This window comes from Lissotriton vulgaris, chromosome 11 (assembly GCF_964263255.1).
Source record: "Lissotriton vulgaris chromosome 11, aLisVul1.2, whole genome shotgun sequence".
NCBI lineage: Eukaryota > Metazoa > Chordata > Amphibia > Caudata > Salamandridae > Lissotriton > Lissotriton vulgaris.
Window position 1 is genome coordinate 382,260,669 of NC_141699.1, and position 16,193 is coordinate 382,276,861.

General features: G+C 41.5%; 1 protein-coding gene across 3 annotated transcripts in view; it reads left to right on the forward strand.

The window, feature by feature from the left end:
* The window catches only part of USP39 (ubiquitin specific peptidase 39), a 92,250-nt gene that overhangs the window by 161 nt on the left and 75,896 nt on the right, over positions 1-16,193 (forward strand). Inside the window, exons 1-4 of one of the 3 annotated variants that reach the window (XM_086943380.1) lie at positions 494-635; positions 7,172-7,247; positions 13,122-13,216; positions 15,581-15,717. In XM_086943380.1, the coding sequence (XP_086799506.1) occupies positions 575-635; positions 7,172-7,247; positions 13,122-13,216; positions 15,581-15,717 (369 nt within the window). In that variant the 5' untranslated portion in view covers positions 494-574. Of the gene's footprint in view, positions 1-493; positions 636-6,742; positions 6,934-7,171; positions 7,248-13,121; positions 13,217-15,580; positions 15,718-16,193 lie in introns of those variants that run through there. The other 2 variants (XM_086943379.1, XM_086943381.1) reach the window with 2 other exon arrangements.

Here is a 16,193-nt window from a genome sequence, read left to right on the forward strand (position 1 = left end):
CCGCTACCAATCAGCAGATGGCGCTGGCCACCCCTCCTTTAGAGAGCCTTAACTGAAGAGCGAGCGTCATAAACATAAAGATAAGACTTCTGCTGCAGACGGCCATTTTGTGATACGGCAGCTTTACCAGCTGGGTCACAGTGACACGCAAGAATCGAAAATTATTAATAACATTTGACTGTGGACAATGTTAAAACTACTAAAGCGGATACAAATAATGTTTCAAAAAATAATTTTCAATATCATGTTTTTTAACAAACTCCTTCACTGTAGCGAAAAAGGCCCAGAGCCTTTTCGCGGAGTTTTAATAATTCAAATCATCGAGGTAGACCTGTTCTCTATATAATCAGCACCTTTAGAAGAAACCCACCGTAGCAGCTTCTATCTGACATCGATATGGCTGATCACTGTGTCTTCCAAGGTTTCTGAGCTTTGTAAATTTATGTGTGTCAAGCCTCGTTCTTGCATCCTATCCACCAATCAGATTCAAGCAATCATTGTGCCTACGGAGCGAGGCTTGTAACGCAGACGCGCGGTGTTCGTAACCTGGACATACAGAGCCACCGACTGGGATATGGCGACCAGGGTACGAGTAAAACGGGAACGGGACTTGGAGGATGATGATGATGAGGAAGGTGAGTGTTCCACGGCAGGTCAAAATGGCAATAACACGTTAAACGCACAAGAATCCGCAGGGTAGTAGAAACCGAGCTGTGTCGCCGGGTTATCCCTATTTGGGCTGATGGCCTCAACCAGTGACATATACAGCATGTCACGAGCAACACAATTAACTTATTCAATGCATATTCGACACGAGCGCTCTTAGTTGACCGGAAACTTGTGGGCTTAAAAATCTATGCTTGAGAGATGCTCTTGATTTAAGAGCCATGACTGGATAGCAGTGTTGGTACTTGGCAGCCACAAGCTGCAGTTTGTAACTTGATGCTAAGTATGGTGGATGATGATAATACTTAGAAAGTATACTGTAAACTTGCTGTTTCGTGGAATACTCCATTACTAACTCGCTAACAGCCGATGGTATCACCAAACCTGTTTTGAGGTTACCACAAAATATACTGTTTCTCTGACCAAGGAAACTACAGAATATGCTGTATAGTGACGTCGCCTAATCCACTGCATGGATGCCGATAACTTCATAAAATCTACGTTTTTTTAGTTTACTCCACAGAGTATTATTGCTAAAGAAGTATTGCATTCTCTATATTCCCCCTTTTGTTGTTTACGTTGAATATTTCATTCAGTTTTACCGTATTATACAGTAGCATACCAGTCGACAGACCATGCAATTGTTCACCTAAACCCATCCCTGACTATACATAAATGTTTGCACTAGTTACTTGGCCACCTTGTGCCAAAAGACAGTCTTTAGAAGAAGACATTTCAAACTGAATTTTATCTTTTGCCTTTCTATGAATTCTAAAAGCATGCGCTATATCAACGTAGTGTAGTTAATTCTTAAGATGTCTGTGATTTTTCATCCTATCTTATGCAGCCTACTAACGGAGTGAACGAGAGGTGGAACTAGAGTTTTCAACATCTGATATGTCTATCGTGGATAGAAGGGAAAGTTGAATGTATTCTAAAATACCATCTGTTGTGGAAAAGCAGAATTGACCATCTTTCTGTTAAGTGACCATGCTGAGAGGAGGAACGATAGGTGATAACATTCTGATGCACAAGTAAAATAGATGACCAAGTGAAAAGTACTTTAGGATCCGAGAGCTCAAAATAGTGCTATCAGTCGCTCAGGAAATCAAGTTGTTAGTTTATTTAATATTGTTCATGACATCACAACTTCAGAAATAAATTAAGACTATTTTCTCACAGATATGTTGAAGCCTCTTTATCGGAAGAGTATACAACCTATTTTATTCAAGATATTAAAATATGTGGAATTCATTTTAAGACTTTTTTGGGAAATCTGCAGGTCCTGATGGATTTACTAGCGACTACTTTAAATGCTGTCAAGAGCATCCTTCTGTTAGTTTGTTGCCTACTAGCATTTACTAATAAACAATCATTTTCTCTTAACAGTCCAGTGTAAGTGTTGCCACTAAAATGGTATTACTTTTCTTTTAACTGTGGAAAATCTAAGCCCACCTATCTCTTCACCAAATGCTAACTATATAATTTTAGGTAAATAATGGCCAGGTATACCTCATTTGTCTGCAAGATTCCCAAAGGATTAATGTGTGGGAGAGTCAGTCGTACTAAGATTTTTAAATTCATATTGCACAGCTACTTCATTCCAACGGTAGTCGTGGCTCACAGACCAGTTATGTATGTTACAACGATTTATGTTCTGCAGCTGGTTTCTTATTAATCCCAGACAGACTCAAAACAGACTCCTATAAAAACTCAGCAAAACGTTGTACTAAAAGGTTGCTTTAAGGGGAAAAGAAAAGTATGGTATACTGGGTTAACCTGCTCTTGCACTATGGTCCCTGTTGAATTGTGAAGATGTGATGTTCTAACACCATGGCCAACGTGCAGCACATCCTCATAAACACACAAGTTATGTGCACATACCAGACCATGTTGAGATGTCGCTAAGCTCTGCCTTTGTTAATCTTTCCTTTCGGGACAGAAAATTCAATTGCACATTCTCTGCTGGACTGTTGTGTCTGTGCTGACTAGGTTATTTGGCTTTGTTCAGCGTGTGATTTGACTGATGGACTGTGGATCGAACAACACTGTTTTGGCATTTATACGTTCGAGGCATGTATGGCTGAGGATACTCATCCTTTGCATATTCCTGCCATCTAGTGTTGGATCTGGATGTTTGTAAGATGTTATTCTTCGAAGAAGCCTTTCGAAACATGAGGTAAGGTTACTCCTCTTCATGGCAATAGTGCACATGAGCATTGACTCCATTGTTGGATTATTTTCTTTCCGTTACCGGGTACGGACATGTATTGTGGCGCTCCGGTTTGAGACCGTTTTCAGGATCCTTTCGGTACGCAATCCACTATACCCTCATCGGTATGGGTTTGAATGTGTGTCCCATCTCTCTCGTATCGAAATTCTGAAGACTTTCACCAGTTGATACCAACTTTGCTGATGGAACAGACTCCATTTCAGTTATGAACTCGGGGCCACTCCCAAGTACCCATGCACCTACCATCACAAAGTGTGCAATCTGTGCTTGTCGCCAGAGCACAAAGAAGACTGTGAGGCCTGTTGGTCGTTTCGATCTAAGAAGACCTTTGGGGAGCATCTGGCTTGATGCACAGAGATGCAGAGGCAGAGTATAGAACATACTCCCACTATCTTCGATCAAGATGATATCGAACAGGAAGAGGAAGACATGGAAGTCTCAGTGGCAGAAGAAGGGGCCTTTTCTGTTCAAGATTCCGACTTTGAACTAGAGATCGATTTAGAGTCCCATGATCTTTCGCCTGGTCAAGGTGCAGTAAGTACCCTCCCCTGCCCACACAAAAAAAGTCCATTCCTGTACAACAAATTGCTTCTGCGTAACCACTGCCATCCGGCTTTGGTAAGCACTGAGAGTCAGCTTAGTACACCCCGCCCTCTGCACCGAATGCATAGACAAAGCCTTCCAGCTCCACTCTGAGCCGAGACAAATGCTCTTCAGCTCCCAAACCATCCGCATCTAAAGAGAAGACCACTTTGGTTCCGAAAACTTCAGCATTGAAACAAAACTTTGCTCCTGCAACCCTTCTGGAGCCATTTTACAAACAATGCAAGAAAGACCTGACACGTGCACACATTATTACATCTGGGGTGGGCAAAAAGTATAAATCACCACCATCTGACCCAATTTTTATTAGAGGTCAACTTCCACCAGAATCATTAGTTGTATCCAATGCTCGTAAAAGAGCAAACTCGCAAACCACAGGTGAGGCAGCACGACCTGACAAAGTCAAAACACATAGATGCCTCAGGCAAAAGAGTTGCTGCACAATCGTCCAATCATTAGCAGATAGCCAATACACAGGTTTTACTTGCCACATACAACAGAGCTCACTGCAGTGAGATGGTGGAATTACTCCAATATCTCCCAGAGGAGCATGAAAAAAGGGTCAGGACTCAGTTCAGGAGGGAAAATGTATTTCCATCTCCATCAGGTGTGCACTAGATGCTGCTGACACCGATGCCATAGGGATTAATACCATTGTCCTCCTACGAAGGTACGCATGGTTAACGTATATCTGGCTTCTAACCTGAAGTTTAGCAGACATTATTAAATGCCCCTTTCAAAAAGCAGCATCTCTGTGGCCCACAAGTGGATGAAGCCTTAGAGAAAATGAAATCCATGGAAGCACTTGAGACAAAGTTCAAAGACCGCTTCAACAGAAACCTCCTCATCCTCATACAGGACACAAGCTCAATTCTTTCTATCCAGAGGATTTTTACAGGGGCAACTATAGGGCCATTAATCTTCTACATCAGTTGGGATTCACAGTCCATGCTCTAAAACCCCATCTTCAACCCTCGCAACTGCAACCATATCTAGGAGCTATGCTCAACTCTCAAACAGGCCTAGCCTATCCAAATGCAGCCATAATTTACAATTTCAGACAGCTAACACAATTTCAACCCAATCAGTACTTAACAGTCAGAACTTTAATGCGTCTTCTAGGGATGATAGCATCATGCATTGCTATAGTGCCTCATACAAGGCTACGCATGCGCCCTCTACAAGAATGTTTAGCACAACAGTGGACTCAATCACGGGGTAAACTACATGATCTAGTGTTGGTAGACAGCTGCACTCATTGGTCTCGGCATGGATGAAACTCACAAAACCTGTTAAAAGGACGGCCAGGTTCGACCCTGTTCCACAGGCCCTGCTAACTGCAAATGCCTTCCTCACAGGGTGGGGTGCTCACCTACAAGATCTAACAGTTCAGGGTCTTTGGGACACCAGACACCAAAATTTCCTCATCAACTACCTAGAGCTTCACGCTGTTCAGCAAGCGTTTCTACCACACCTAATAGGCAAGGTTGTCCTAGTCGGGATGAGCAATATTACATCCATGTACTCTGTACTAAAACGGGGGAGACACACACTCTCTACAGCTTTCATGTCTCTCTCGGACCGTATGGCAATACATCACAAAATTCATCTGTAAGCAGAACACTTCCCAGGAACGGATGACTTTGCCGACCTCCTAAGCAGGATGCAGCAACAAGTCCACAAGTGGGAACTCCACCCCCTAGTCCTCCTCCCATACTTCCACAAGTGGGGGTCTCCACAAATAGACCTCTTTACGAAAGCAGAGAATGTGATATGCCTGAACATTTTCTCCATGTTCCCACACCCTTTATCCAAAGGCAATGCCCTATGGATGATCCAGTCAGGATTACTTGCCTACGCCTTTCCGCCTCTCCCACTTCCATTTCTGGTTCGAAAGCTCAAGAAGATATCTCTCACACTACTCACACTTTGAGTAGTTTCACATGAGAAGCTTCACCTGCTGAAGTCCTAGAGTTTGGATATTTAAACCTACCTGCAGAATACATGACCATTCTTAAGTAGGCACGCAAACATTCCACTAGAGCTTGCTAGGCACCTAAATGGAAAAGATGTTATTTATTGTGTGATAACCAAAAGATCGATCCACTTAATGCATCTATATGCATCTATATGCTATTTGTTACCTCTTGCATTATCAACGCTCAGGCCTTGCTTACACTTCTATACATCTTGCTGCAGTGGGTGCCTATCGTCAAAATAGGCAACACTTATCTTTGATCAGAGTGTCAGTTATTAAGGCTTTTATGGAAGGCCTTAAAGAGTGATACCACCAAGAGTCCCACCTGCATCTGTGTGGAATCTCAATATTGTTCTAACACAACTTTATTTGTCCAACTTTTGAACCATGCAACACAATATCTTTCTTGTAATGTTGCTTTCTTCATTGCTGTCACCTCACTAAGGTGTGTTGGTGCACTTTTGCCACTAACTTTAGAAGATAATTTCTTCCAGCTTCATAGGGATAGGGTGGTTCCGTCAGAAAGTAATATCCCCTTTCCACATTAACCAATCTATTGAGTTACCAGTTTTCATTTCTCATCCCGATTCTGCAGCAGAAAGAGCTCTTCATACACTAGATGTTAAAAGATCATTATTGTATTATATTGACAGGACTAAAAGATTTTCGCGAAACAACTTTCTGTTGCGTTTGCTGTCCTCCCCCCAGAAAGAGAAACCCATCTTAAAATTTGTGATGTCTAGATGGATGGTTTAAATGTATCCAGACGTGCTATGTCAAGCCCAAAAGGACTTTGTCTATACCCCCTAGAGCACGAGCTACACGTAAATTAGGGGCATCTATGGCTTTCTTGGGCAACATTCCCATAGCTGACATTTGTAAAGTAGCTACATGGTCTACACCACACACATTTAGCAAGCACTACTGTGTGGATGTTTTAGCACGCCAACAAGTTAATGTAGGACAGGCGGTGCTATGTACACTTTTTCCAGCAACGTCCACTGGTTAGCCACCGCTTTTTGGAGGGTACTGCTATACAGTCTCTATGCAAAGCGTGCGTATCTACAGCCACATGTGCCTTGAACGGATTATGTTACTTATCCTGTAAGCATCTATTCTTGGCATGAAGTACTATAGATTCACATGCTTAACACCCTCCTCCCCGGGTTCCTATGCGGCTGTTGCCATTCTAATCTATATTTTAAAAGCACGGACATTTCTTTACGTACACGTACTTATACTTCATCCTCCCCCTTTTGCAGGAAAACAATCTAACAATGGAGTTGATGCCCATGCACCCTATTACCAAGAGGAGGAGTCACCTTACCTCGCGAGTCGAAAGACTTCTACAAAGAAAAACAACTTGCAAACTTCCAAATCCAACACTAGATGGCAGGAGTATGCAATGCAAATGAATCTACAGCTCTACATGCCAAGAGCAGATGTTTACTGAGTAAGTAACATAATCCTTTTGTGCTCCTTGTGGAGAGTTCTTTATAACCTGCAGCATAAGTATGCAGTATTGTGCACTTTTAAATGCATTCAATTTACATGTGTTTAACATTAAAGCTGCTAATTCTTTGCCTCTTCAGCTTTCAGAGGCAGTGACCATATCAGCTCATCTCCTACCCAAAATAAATACCGTTTTTCGATGTGTTCTCAGATACTATACTGATTTTGTTATTACTCAGTTTCAGGGAAGTATGGCCGGTACGACATGGAGGATCGGCGCAGCCGTCACTGCCCCTACCTAGACACCATCAACAGGTTAGTATGAGAAACCAGGCTTGGGTAGGTGCTATCAGTGTCACGGAGTAGAACCTGATTAGTAGAGTAAGCAGTCTAGGGAGGCCTTTTGTTGGAAGTAGACACTATTTAGTTAGGATTGCATTTTTGGGGATTGATGTGCCTTCAAGCACTTGTCATCGAAGATAGATGCATTTGTAGGGATAGGAGTAGCTTTGTTAGAGGATCCTAGTGTGTCTGGGAGAAAGAAGGTGAGATGTAACAAGAGGGAATAGATAGAGGTGGTATAAAGTAAACATATGGAGACTTGGAGAAGAGTAATTAAGAACAGTCAATGGAGAAGTAGTACTGTTTGGGAAGCAAAAGAAGTGGGCTAGGAAGTTTGAGAAGATTAGAGAAGAGGCAGAATTGTTATATTGTGCTGGTGTTGGTGGAAATACACCATTGAATCGTTTCTTAGTCGGTAAGTGCTTTGGGAGGAGATCCTGACAGAATGGAGTAGGTGGAAAGGTAAATAAGGAGCAAAATAGATATTGGACCTGAACGAGTGATCCTAGGAATACAGTTGCTGGTGGTCTTCCAAGAAAGTGTCTGCTGACATTACTTTCTTTCCCGGTCTCTCTCATGGTTACATGTTCTGACATATTCCAGTGTTCATGAGGGAGTTTGACTGCGGGAGAGGAAAGTGATGATGCATTCTAACTGACTTCTATTCATAGCTTCATGAGGTGCCAGGCACTGACACTCTGAATTATGGTATCCTAGTCGACTGTAGCTATGTCCCTACCCATAGCTAAGCTTTTGACAATATATGCAGTCAATACATTTGCATAGTAGCCAACCTAAAGATAATACAATCTGTTACATAGGTTGTGAGGTGAAGACGCTTGTCCTTCATTTCAGAGAAATTGAAAGACTCAAGCAAGAGTGGGATAGTCAAAACAAGAATTGGATGGTAAAGGAAGGTAGCAGCCAATATCTTCATTGGGGGAGGGGTGGGGTTATGGAATGAGATGGGTGGTGGGGTAGCTATTGGATGGAGCAGGAAAGGAGAGTCCATCAATTTGATGCAGGGAATGCAGATGGCCAGAGAATGGAGTGAGACAGGTAAGTCATTCAATCTGTTGCATGATGTACGTGTTTAGCAAAACTATTTGAATTTGTGAGAATCTGAAACATTGGTGTTTCGTTTGTCAGTCCTTAAACATTAAACAGGAGATTTACCCAACTTCGAATTAGACTCTTGTCTAGCTACAAGGCACTATTGATTTTGGCCAAATAGTCATCCTTTTGGGGAGCAAAGAAAAGGATCTCTATAGATTAGTGATTTCTTTCTTCAGTCAGCATATCTAGACCTAGGAGAACATACCACTAAAGCATTTTCTCTTGAATCACGTACTTGGAAGTAAAAACTGAGAATAGTCTGTTTTTAAAGAAAAGTAAATTACAGGGCTTTTGTGCAGAGTGCTTTTAAAAAAAAAGAAAATGTAAGTTACCTGATGAAGGAAGTGTTATTTGAATTTCTGGGTAGAACACATCTGATATAGATAAACGAAAGCATGCCGTGTTCCAACAGTTCTACCGGCCCTGTACCCCCAAAGTTGAGTCTCATCCTGCATGAGTGAGGCACCTGAACCAGATGGTCATCCTTAAATTTATGACCAGATTGAAGCCCCTTGAGAGAACTGAAAGACACTTTCCACAGACAGTAAAGGTAGATCCCATGCTGACATACATATCTGCTGATTGGATATGCCATGAAACCATGAGATGTATTCTTTGCAACTCCTATAGATGGAAAGAAGGTTGATCACACCCTGCCTAAAAAGTACTGCTTTGAACCTTCCCTCAAGGGAAGGCACTTACTCCACTTGTACATCACAGCTCCATTCTAAAGAACACCTGATTTCCATGGTGCTGCCAGAGAAAGAACCGCCTAAAACTGAGGCACTCTCCTTTTAGTAACCCGTCAGCAGGGGTGTATAGCTACTACAGGTGCAGTGGCATTGGGACCAGAGTCCTCCAGAGTTATTGATGCTGTCGTGGTAGGACAATACAGTAATTATTAGGGTTAAAGGACCATTTTCCTTGCTTTCACCTGGATCCATGGTATCCTTGCCACACAACTGCCTGTCAGCACCCTACTCTAGTTACTGGCCACAGACTGGATGGTGGAGGTCTTTCAGAAGGTCAGTGTAAGTAAGATCTCTTTTGAGAGGGGCATTCTATTTTGGTCATTCACTCTAATAACTGAAGATTCAGACTTCCAGGTTTTGAACTGATGCTTTAACAAAGAAAAACACTTTGGCTACATCTTTTTTCTCAAGGTTTTCTGCCTCTTATTGACATTAGTGCTCCTCGAACTAAAGCTGTCATTATGGTATGCTTGAGAAACGTTTTAAGAGCACATCATGTTAGAAGGGAACAGAAAAATCCAACTTGTACTCCTCTTACAAACCGCAAAGACTTTCTTAATTTGGTGCCTAGGTGGAGATAGGTGTTCATGGAAGGTTTACATTTTTCAAGGAACTTGGAGCAACTCAATGCGCCATCGTTGGATAAAGGCTATTGGAACATGCTATACGTGGCACAGCACATGCTAAGATATTGTAGGCTGCACCCTCTTACCTTCACTAGTGGTCGGTATTGCAAATTAGGCATAAGGGAAGCCCCATCTTAATCCTTTTCCATTGATTCTGGCGCTGTGAGGTTAGGCAGGCACTCTGTGTTCCCTTTCCTCCTATCAGCTATCACAGGGGGTCTCCAAGTCATTTAACTGAAAACAATTGTCTGTAATAGTTTTTGCAGTCAAGAAATTTGCTGAAGATCAGTTAGTTTTACTCACTGACAACATTGTAATAAAAGGGTATGTAAAGCAAGAGAAGGGGCTTGTTTAGGCCCCTGACTATTGTGACTATTCAGTTCTGCCCCTGGGCAGATGTAAACTTGCTTTCTGTGAAGGCTATTCATATCGAGGGTAGACAGTTTTGCGATTAAGCAGCTAAGTAAAGCTTTTCTGCACCAACAATGCTGCTGTTTTTCCTGGGAGACTTATCCCACTTTAGATGGGTATGTCTGAATGCATACGTTACTTATTTGCAGGGAAGGTAAAAAAAATTTGGGTCATTCAGCTTCAGGTTTCAGAGTGCAGGGGCAGCGTGAGTAAAGCTCTCCTTTCTTCCTGACAATGTCTATCATGTTTTCTTTCTCCCTTTCCTCTTGATTTTCCCATATACTGATAACCTGGAGGCAGACTGGGTGGCTTCTTATAGAGTTTGTTCAGAAAGAGCCATTCCCTAATTCCCCATATGTCCGCAGGCGCCATGTACTACTTCCAGCAATGTTCCAAACCCTTCATATGACGTCTGGAATTCGAAATGGTTGGGAGAAGGGGACTCTCAGGGGGGTTGTAGAAGTGTAGGAATTTAAACGTGCTGAAAGAATACAAGTGGTACTGACCCACCTTTGATGTTGGGGGCTGTACTGCATCCTCGAAATTATGATCCCAGTTAGATGCTTCACTTCAAATAAGGTTTAAAACTGGATGTTACATCAACAGTTAAGTGGTTGGTCTTCAGAGCATTTAAAGACCATTGGCGTGGACTAAAAGAGTTGGAAAGTTTTTATATGCCCATAAGACTACTGTTTGGCAGTGGCCCAGAGTAAAGTCATTGTTTCCAGTTTGAAACCTGCTTTTGTGTTCTCTGGTTTGTCAAGTCAAGTCAAAAAGCATTGTTTATTTAGACCTTAGTCTTTAAACAGCAATACCCACAATAAAAATATTAAAACAGAAATAAATACACAATCAGTAACACACAATAAGAAACAACATATTCATTAAAACATTCTTGTTCCAGGATATGCTTTTTGATGTCCAATTCAATCTAAGGTTCACAAAGTAGTTACAAAAACGTACTTCCTCATTAAAAATTCTACCCGTATGGCACCAAAGGAAGATTTAATTCATATTAATTTAAAATTTATAAATAATCATCATAAAATCACTAAAATCCAAAATAAATCTAAAACTATTACAGTATTTTGCTAAGAGCTTTTTACAGACTTAATATATATGCCAATAGCAACTAGCAATCTCTAGATTAGGCATTTTTGTGAGTAAGGCAATCGCCTGCGCATGAGACCTAATTTCATATTTTACAAAAAGAGGCCTCAAGTGCAATTTACGCTGAGATATAAGTGCCATACAATCTACCAAAATATGCAGCATATCACCCTTATTGCCTAGCAAACATTTACGATTCCCACCCGGGTGGAGCCTAATGACCTTCTCCCTCTGATTTGACAGCTAAGGATTTATACCTATCCTAACTCTTAAAACTTCAGATCGAAGCCACTTATTCGGGAGGGTATCCAAATAAGGGTAGCAAGATCATTTTGCCAGGCTGTCATCATAAATTGAACAGGTGATTTCCCGCTCAAATAGCCTTGGTCAATTGTTCTGGACAGCTCAAGGCCTTGAGTCCTGAGCTCCTTCTTGGAAAATTCAGCCTGAAGTGACTGTTGGCAGAATCTCACATTTATGTTCTCTGCAACCTTAATCAATTTCCTTCTTATCTCCTTGGCCCAATTTAAATCACTTGATTCGATCTCCTTCCTACACCAGAGGGAGTCCTTCTGCACCCCCCAAACACGGGTCCTATCGACTCCACAACCTTAATAAATTTATTTGGGCCTGTACACTCCATGAAGTCGTACCTAGCTCTAATCTTATTGCCTGGACCATTGCTGACCTGGGAAGCGATAGTAGGGATTTCAGGCATTTACCCTCCTCAACGTCCCAATTATCTTTGCCGCCAAGCCAAAGTTATATGGTTTGTAGTAACCTCCATCGAGTATTTCTGTGTAGGTACTGTCATTTAATAATGTATTTCTGGTCTCTGTTCTGTGCTTAGTCCCCAAGGAAACCAATTTCCCCAACTATAGATGCTGCAAAATTGACTGCTTATTCGGTCTAGCCCAGATTCATCTGATAGGTAGCTTCTACCTTTAACATAAATCAGGAGATCGTTCTTGGAGCATATTTCTTGGTTTAGATCCATCCTTACCAGAAGAACTCTTTCACACATTGGATATTTAAATCGGCCATCTATTCACTGAGTTGGTGTTTCTGGTTGACGATTGGGTACTTAATTAATTAAAATTATCGGGAAGGAAGTAAGATAACCGGTCGACTGTCTCTGGAGATTGATTCACCTTGTTTGTTTTAGCACTGGCATGAAAAGAATGGCTCGAAGTAATATGTTTGTAAATGAGACATATTTTCAATTTATCATTTTGCAAGGTTGGCGGTTGGACATTTCTGTATCAAAAACATTTTGATGCGTTAAGTAGACTTGTCCCTTAAAAAGCTATTTTACTGGGGAGGAAGCTACATTTTCACAGGAAGAATTGTTTTTTGTTTTCTTCTGCTTTTTCATGTCTTTTATCATGAACTGTGAAATGCATTTCTCCATTGTTGAAAAGTATAGTTATGAGATGATTACATTTGAAAACTAAACAATGTGTGCCCTAAGAGAGGACTTGCATGGAGTGCGTCCAAAAACAAGAAGGCCTGTAGCAAGCAACTTTCACTTGAAAGAAGCATGTTTTAAGGTTGGTGACTTAAAACAAAGCCACAAGAAAGCCTTCAGTGAAACATTTTATCTTTTGCTGGAAGTCATAAATGGACATCATCTTAACCTGTAATTTACTTTTATTAAGTTCTGCCTCTGTGGAAGTTGGCCCATTGGGGAAGTGTGCATTTTTTAGCGCTTCTGAATTAAAACACTTTAACCACAGAAAACTAACATGATTTAGAAAGTTTGTCGGCAGAAAGTCTTCTGAGGTGTAGCTAAGGGTCAACCAGTAACCACCATTTTTCCTTTCATTTTTCAGAAGTGTGTTGGATTTTGACTTTGAGAAGCTGTGTTCCATTTCCCTCTCGCACATCAATGCCTATGCCTGCCTGGTGTGCGGCAAGTACTTCCAAGGTGAGTGCAGTTTGAAAGCACGCGCGAACATGATTAAGGGCATGGGTCACTGAGGACTCACAGTGATGACACCACCCCACGGCTGCCTTGCCTGTCTTTATGGCCTTTTTTTCTATGAACTCCAACGCATTGTTGCAATTTGAATATGACGTTTTGAATTACATGGATTGGAAAATTTGAATAAATGGGGAGATTTCACTTCTGAACCTTGTTATTGATCAGATTTCTCTATTTTATAACAGATTGGGTGAGAAATGAGCTAGAGGACTATGATTTAATAGACTCAATTTCTCTCTTGAATGACTAAGAACTTTAGACAGACAAGGGGAGACTCTTTATTTTGGCTGATTTCACCCCTGACTTCATATGTAATAAATGCTTTTGGTTTGCGCTCTTGCTCCTTTGAAATGTTTGTAGGATGTTTGCTAGACACACTTCCCATCCACTGAGATCTCTCCAGGTTATTTCTTGGACTGCAAAGTTTGTAATTTCTGTAGGAAGGATTGCCAATACACATAATTCACTGCTGTACCTTAAATCAAAAGAGGAATTGCTTGTACATGTAATAAATGTTTGATTCAATTGACGGGTTTTAATATCGTAGTCTTTCATCATACACCTTTGTGAATCGTTCTTTGAGATTGTCCTAATTGCACCTGCCCTTATTTCATGGGTTGTTTTCAGGTAAGAAGCACCGTTATCCATTAAGGGGACAGAATTAATGTTCTTATGAATGAGCAACATCAGTTGAAGGCCCTGTTCATATATGTAAAACAGCTTGATTCTGACATTCAAGGCTTTGTTCTCCAATTCCCTTGGTGCTACGCTAATTCTCTCCTGAATCTTGACTCTTTGTTACACCTGTTTTTGAGACTCTGCTTTCTGTCTTCAGACACCTAAAGGTAATTCCTTATCAATTTGCTTTACTAGTTTCATGCACTTTTGCTCTTTGTTCCCTCCCTGACATTTAGTGGCACCAAAACGAGTTCCCTGTGTGAAGGAACCATGCATGATATTGAAAACAGGCATTGGCAAAGTTAATAGATCTCTTTTTGGACTTATTGGCTTTGCCAATTTGAGCATGTACCAAAAAAGGTTCAATGACGCAAGCATAGGCATGTATCATTATGCATGCACGCCTACAAAATGATGTATTTTGTCTACCAATCTGAGGTGGATCGATAAATAGAAAAAAATATAAAGAATAAGCTTAACAGCATTTTTAAGGCAGCCTGGTCCTCCCCTTCCCCACTTCCTCACAAATAACCATGCTCCAAAAAATAAAATGTGTAAAAAAATAAAGACGTGGGGTGGGGTAAGCAAAGAGGAGTAGGAGGGGGAAAGTAATGGCAGCACATGAGGGAACGCAACATGGGGAGCAGCGCACAATTGAGAAAGAAACACAGAGCACAATGGATGCAGGAAGTTTGACTGTGAGCAAAGCACATAAAAAGTTTTGCCACGAGGAAGACAGCACCACGGAGAGTGGTGGCTGGGCATTTAGTGGGGTAGGGGAGAAGCACATGAGGGAGAGAATTTTAAAACGCATGCACGGTCATGGGTTGTTTTAGCAAGAAGAAGAAATTAGGTAGTACCCTTACAGTGAACTGGGGAAGGATGGAAGCCAGCTTTCAGAGAGGTCGTTAAAAGGCTGTGCTCCAGAAAAGAGACAAACCCAAGATAGGCAAGCTGTAACAAGGAAATACATCGAATAAGAAGAAAGCAAATCAGTGTGACACTTAAGCCAACCAATGGTAAGCAATGGGCAGGCTTTAAACATATGGACGTTCTTGTTAAGCCGACAATAGGTCTTTTATCCACTAGACAGCTTGCACTGTCTGGTAAGCTGGACCTGAAAATGGTGCTTATTGTAAACCAGGTTCATAAGTTAAATGCATACTCACAAGCAGTAGGCACATCTGCATGGTTAGCCGTTTTCTCTTCAATGCTCACTGGAAGCTAGCACACTGTGATGTCACCAGCATTCTTTTATGATGTGCTGCATGGATTTTCAGTGTCCTTCTAATTATCCAGAAACTAGTCTAACATCCTGCAGAATGTAACTGCCAATCAATGAGTTGAAGTGTAAGACTTTCTTTGTATGTGCTGTGCCATAGCTTGCTATCATTCTAGAAAGTGCTTGTCTTTTTGGGGAAAAAATTATTTTAGAATGAGCTCCTAGTTCACTATCCTTGCTATGACACTGGGAGCTCAACACTGATAAAACAACTCCGAATTCACAATGCTCGTTGTGAACCTGCTTGCTTAGTGATGAGGCAGGTGCTCTTGAATTAAATATTTAGCTAACCAGAGCAAGTTTTTTTTACTATGACTTGACTGAAAAATAGATGTTGTCCATTTCAGGCCGTGGGTTGAAATCTCATGCCTATATCCACAGCGTCCAGTTCAGCCACCATGTATTCCTCAACCTGCACACCCTGAAGTTCTACTGCTTGCCAGACAACTACGAGATCATCGACTCCTCACTTGAGGACATAACGGTATGTGGTTTGCACAAGAGTTCTGAAGCCTTTCTATATGCATAAAAGAGGTTACAATGGGCAGACTGGTATTGTCTGTTGGACTGCTTGTAGAGTGACCGTCAATGGAAAATACTGGTTTCTGTGAAATCAAGACAAAAATGTATGTATTTCATTGCTTGCTTGGCACATGCTAATTGGTAAATGACTCCTTAAAGTGTAATCTATCTGTCTTATTCTGTCCTTCTCCAGTTATACTGTAGGTGGTTGTTCAACCCATTGACACTGGTTGGGGAGGATAGTGTTCAAGGCATATGAGCTGCAGATCTCACACTGAGATCGCCACCTGGTGTTGGGCTCGGATGATTGCATGTTGTTGTCGTTTTGGAGGAAGTCTTTGTAGTCACGAGATAGGTAACTCCTCCTTTGGACTACAGTGCGCATGGGCATTGGCTCCATCCTTAGATTGTTTTAATCCGCCACTGGGTTTGGATGTA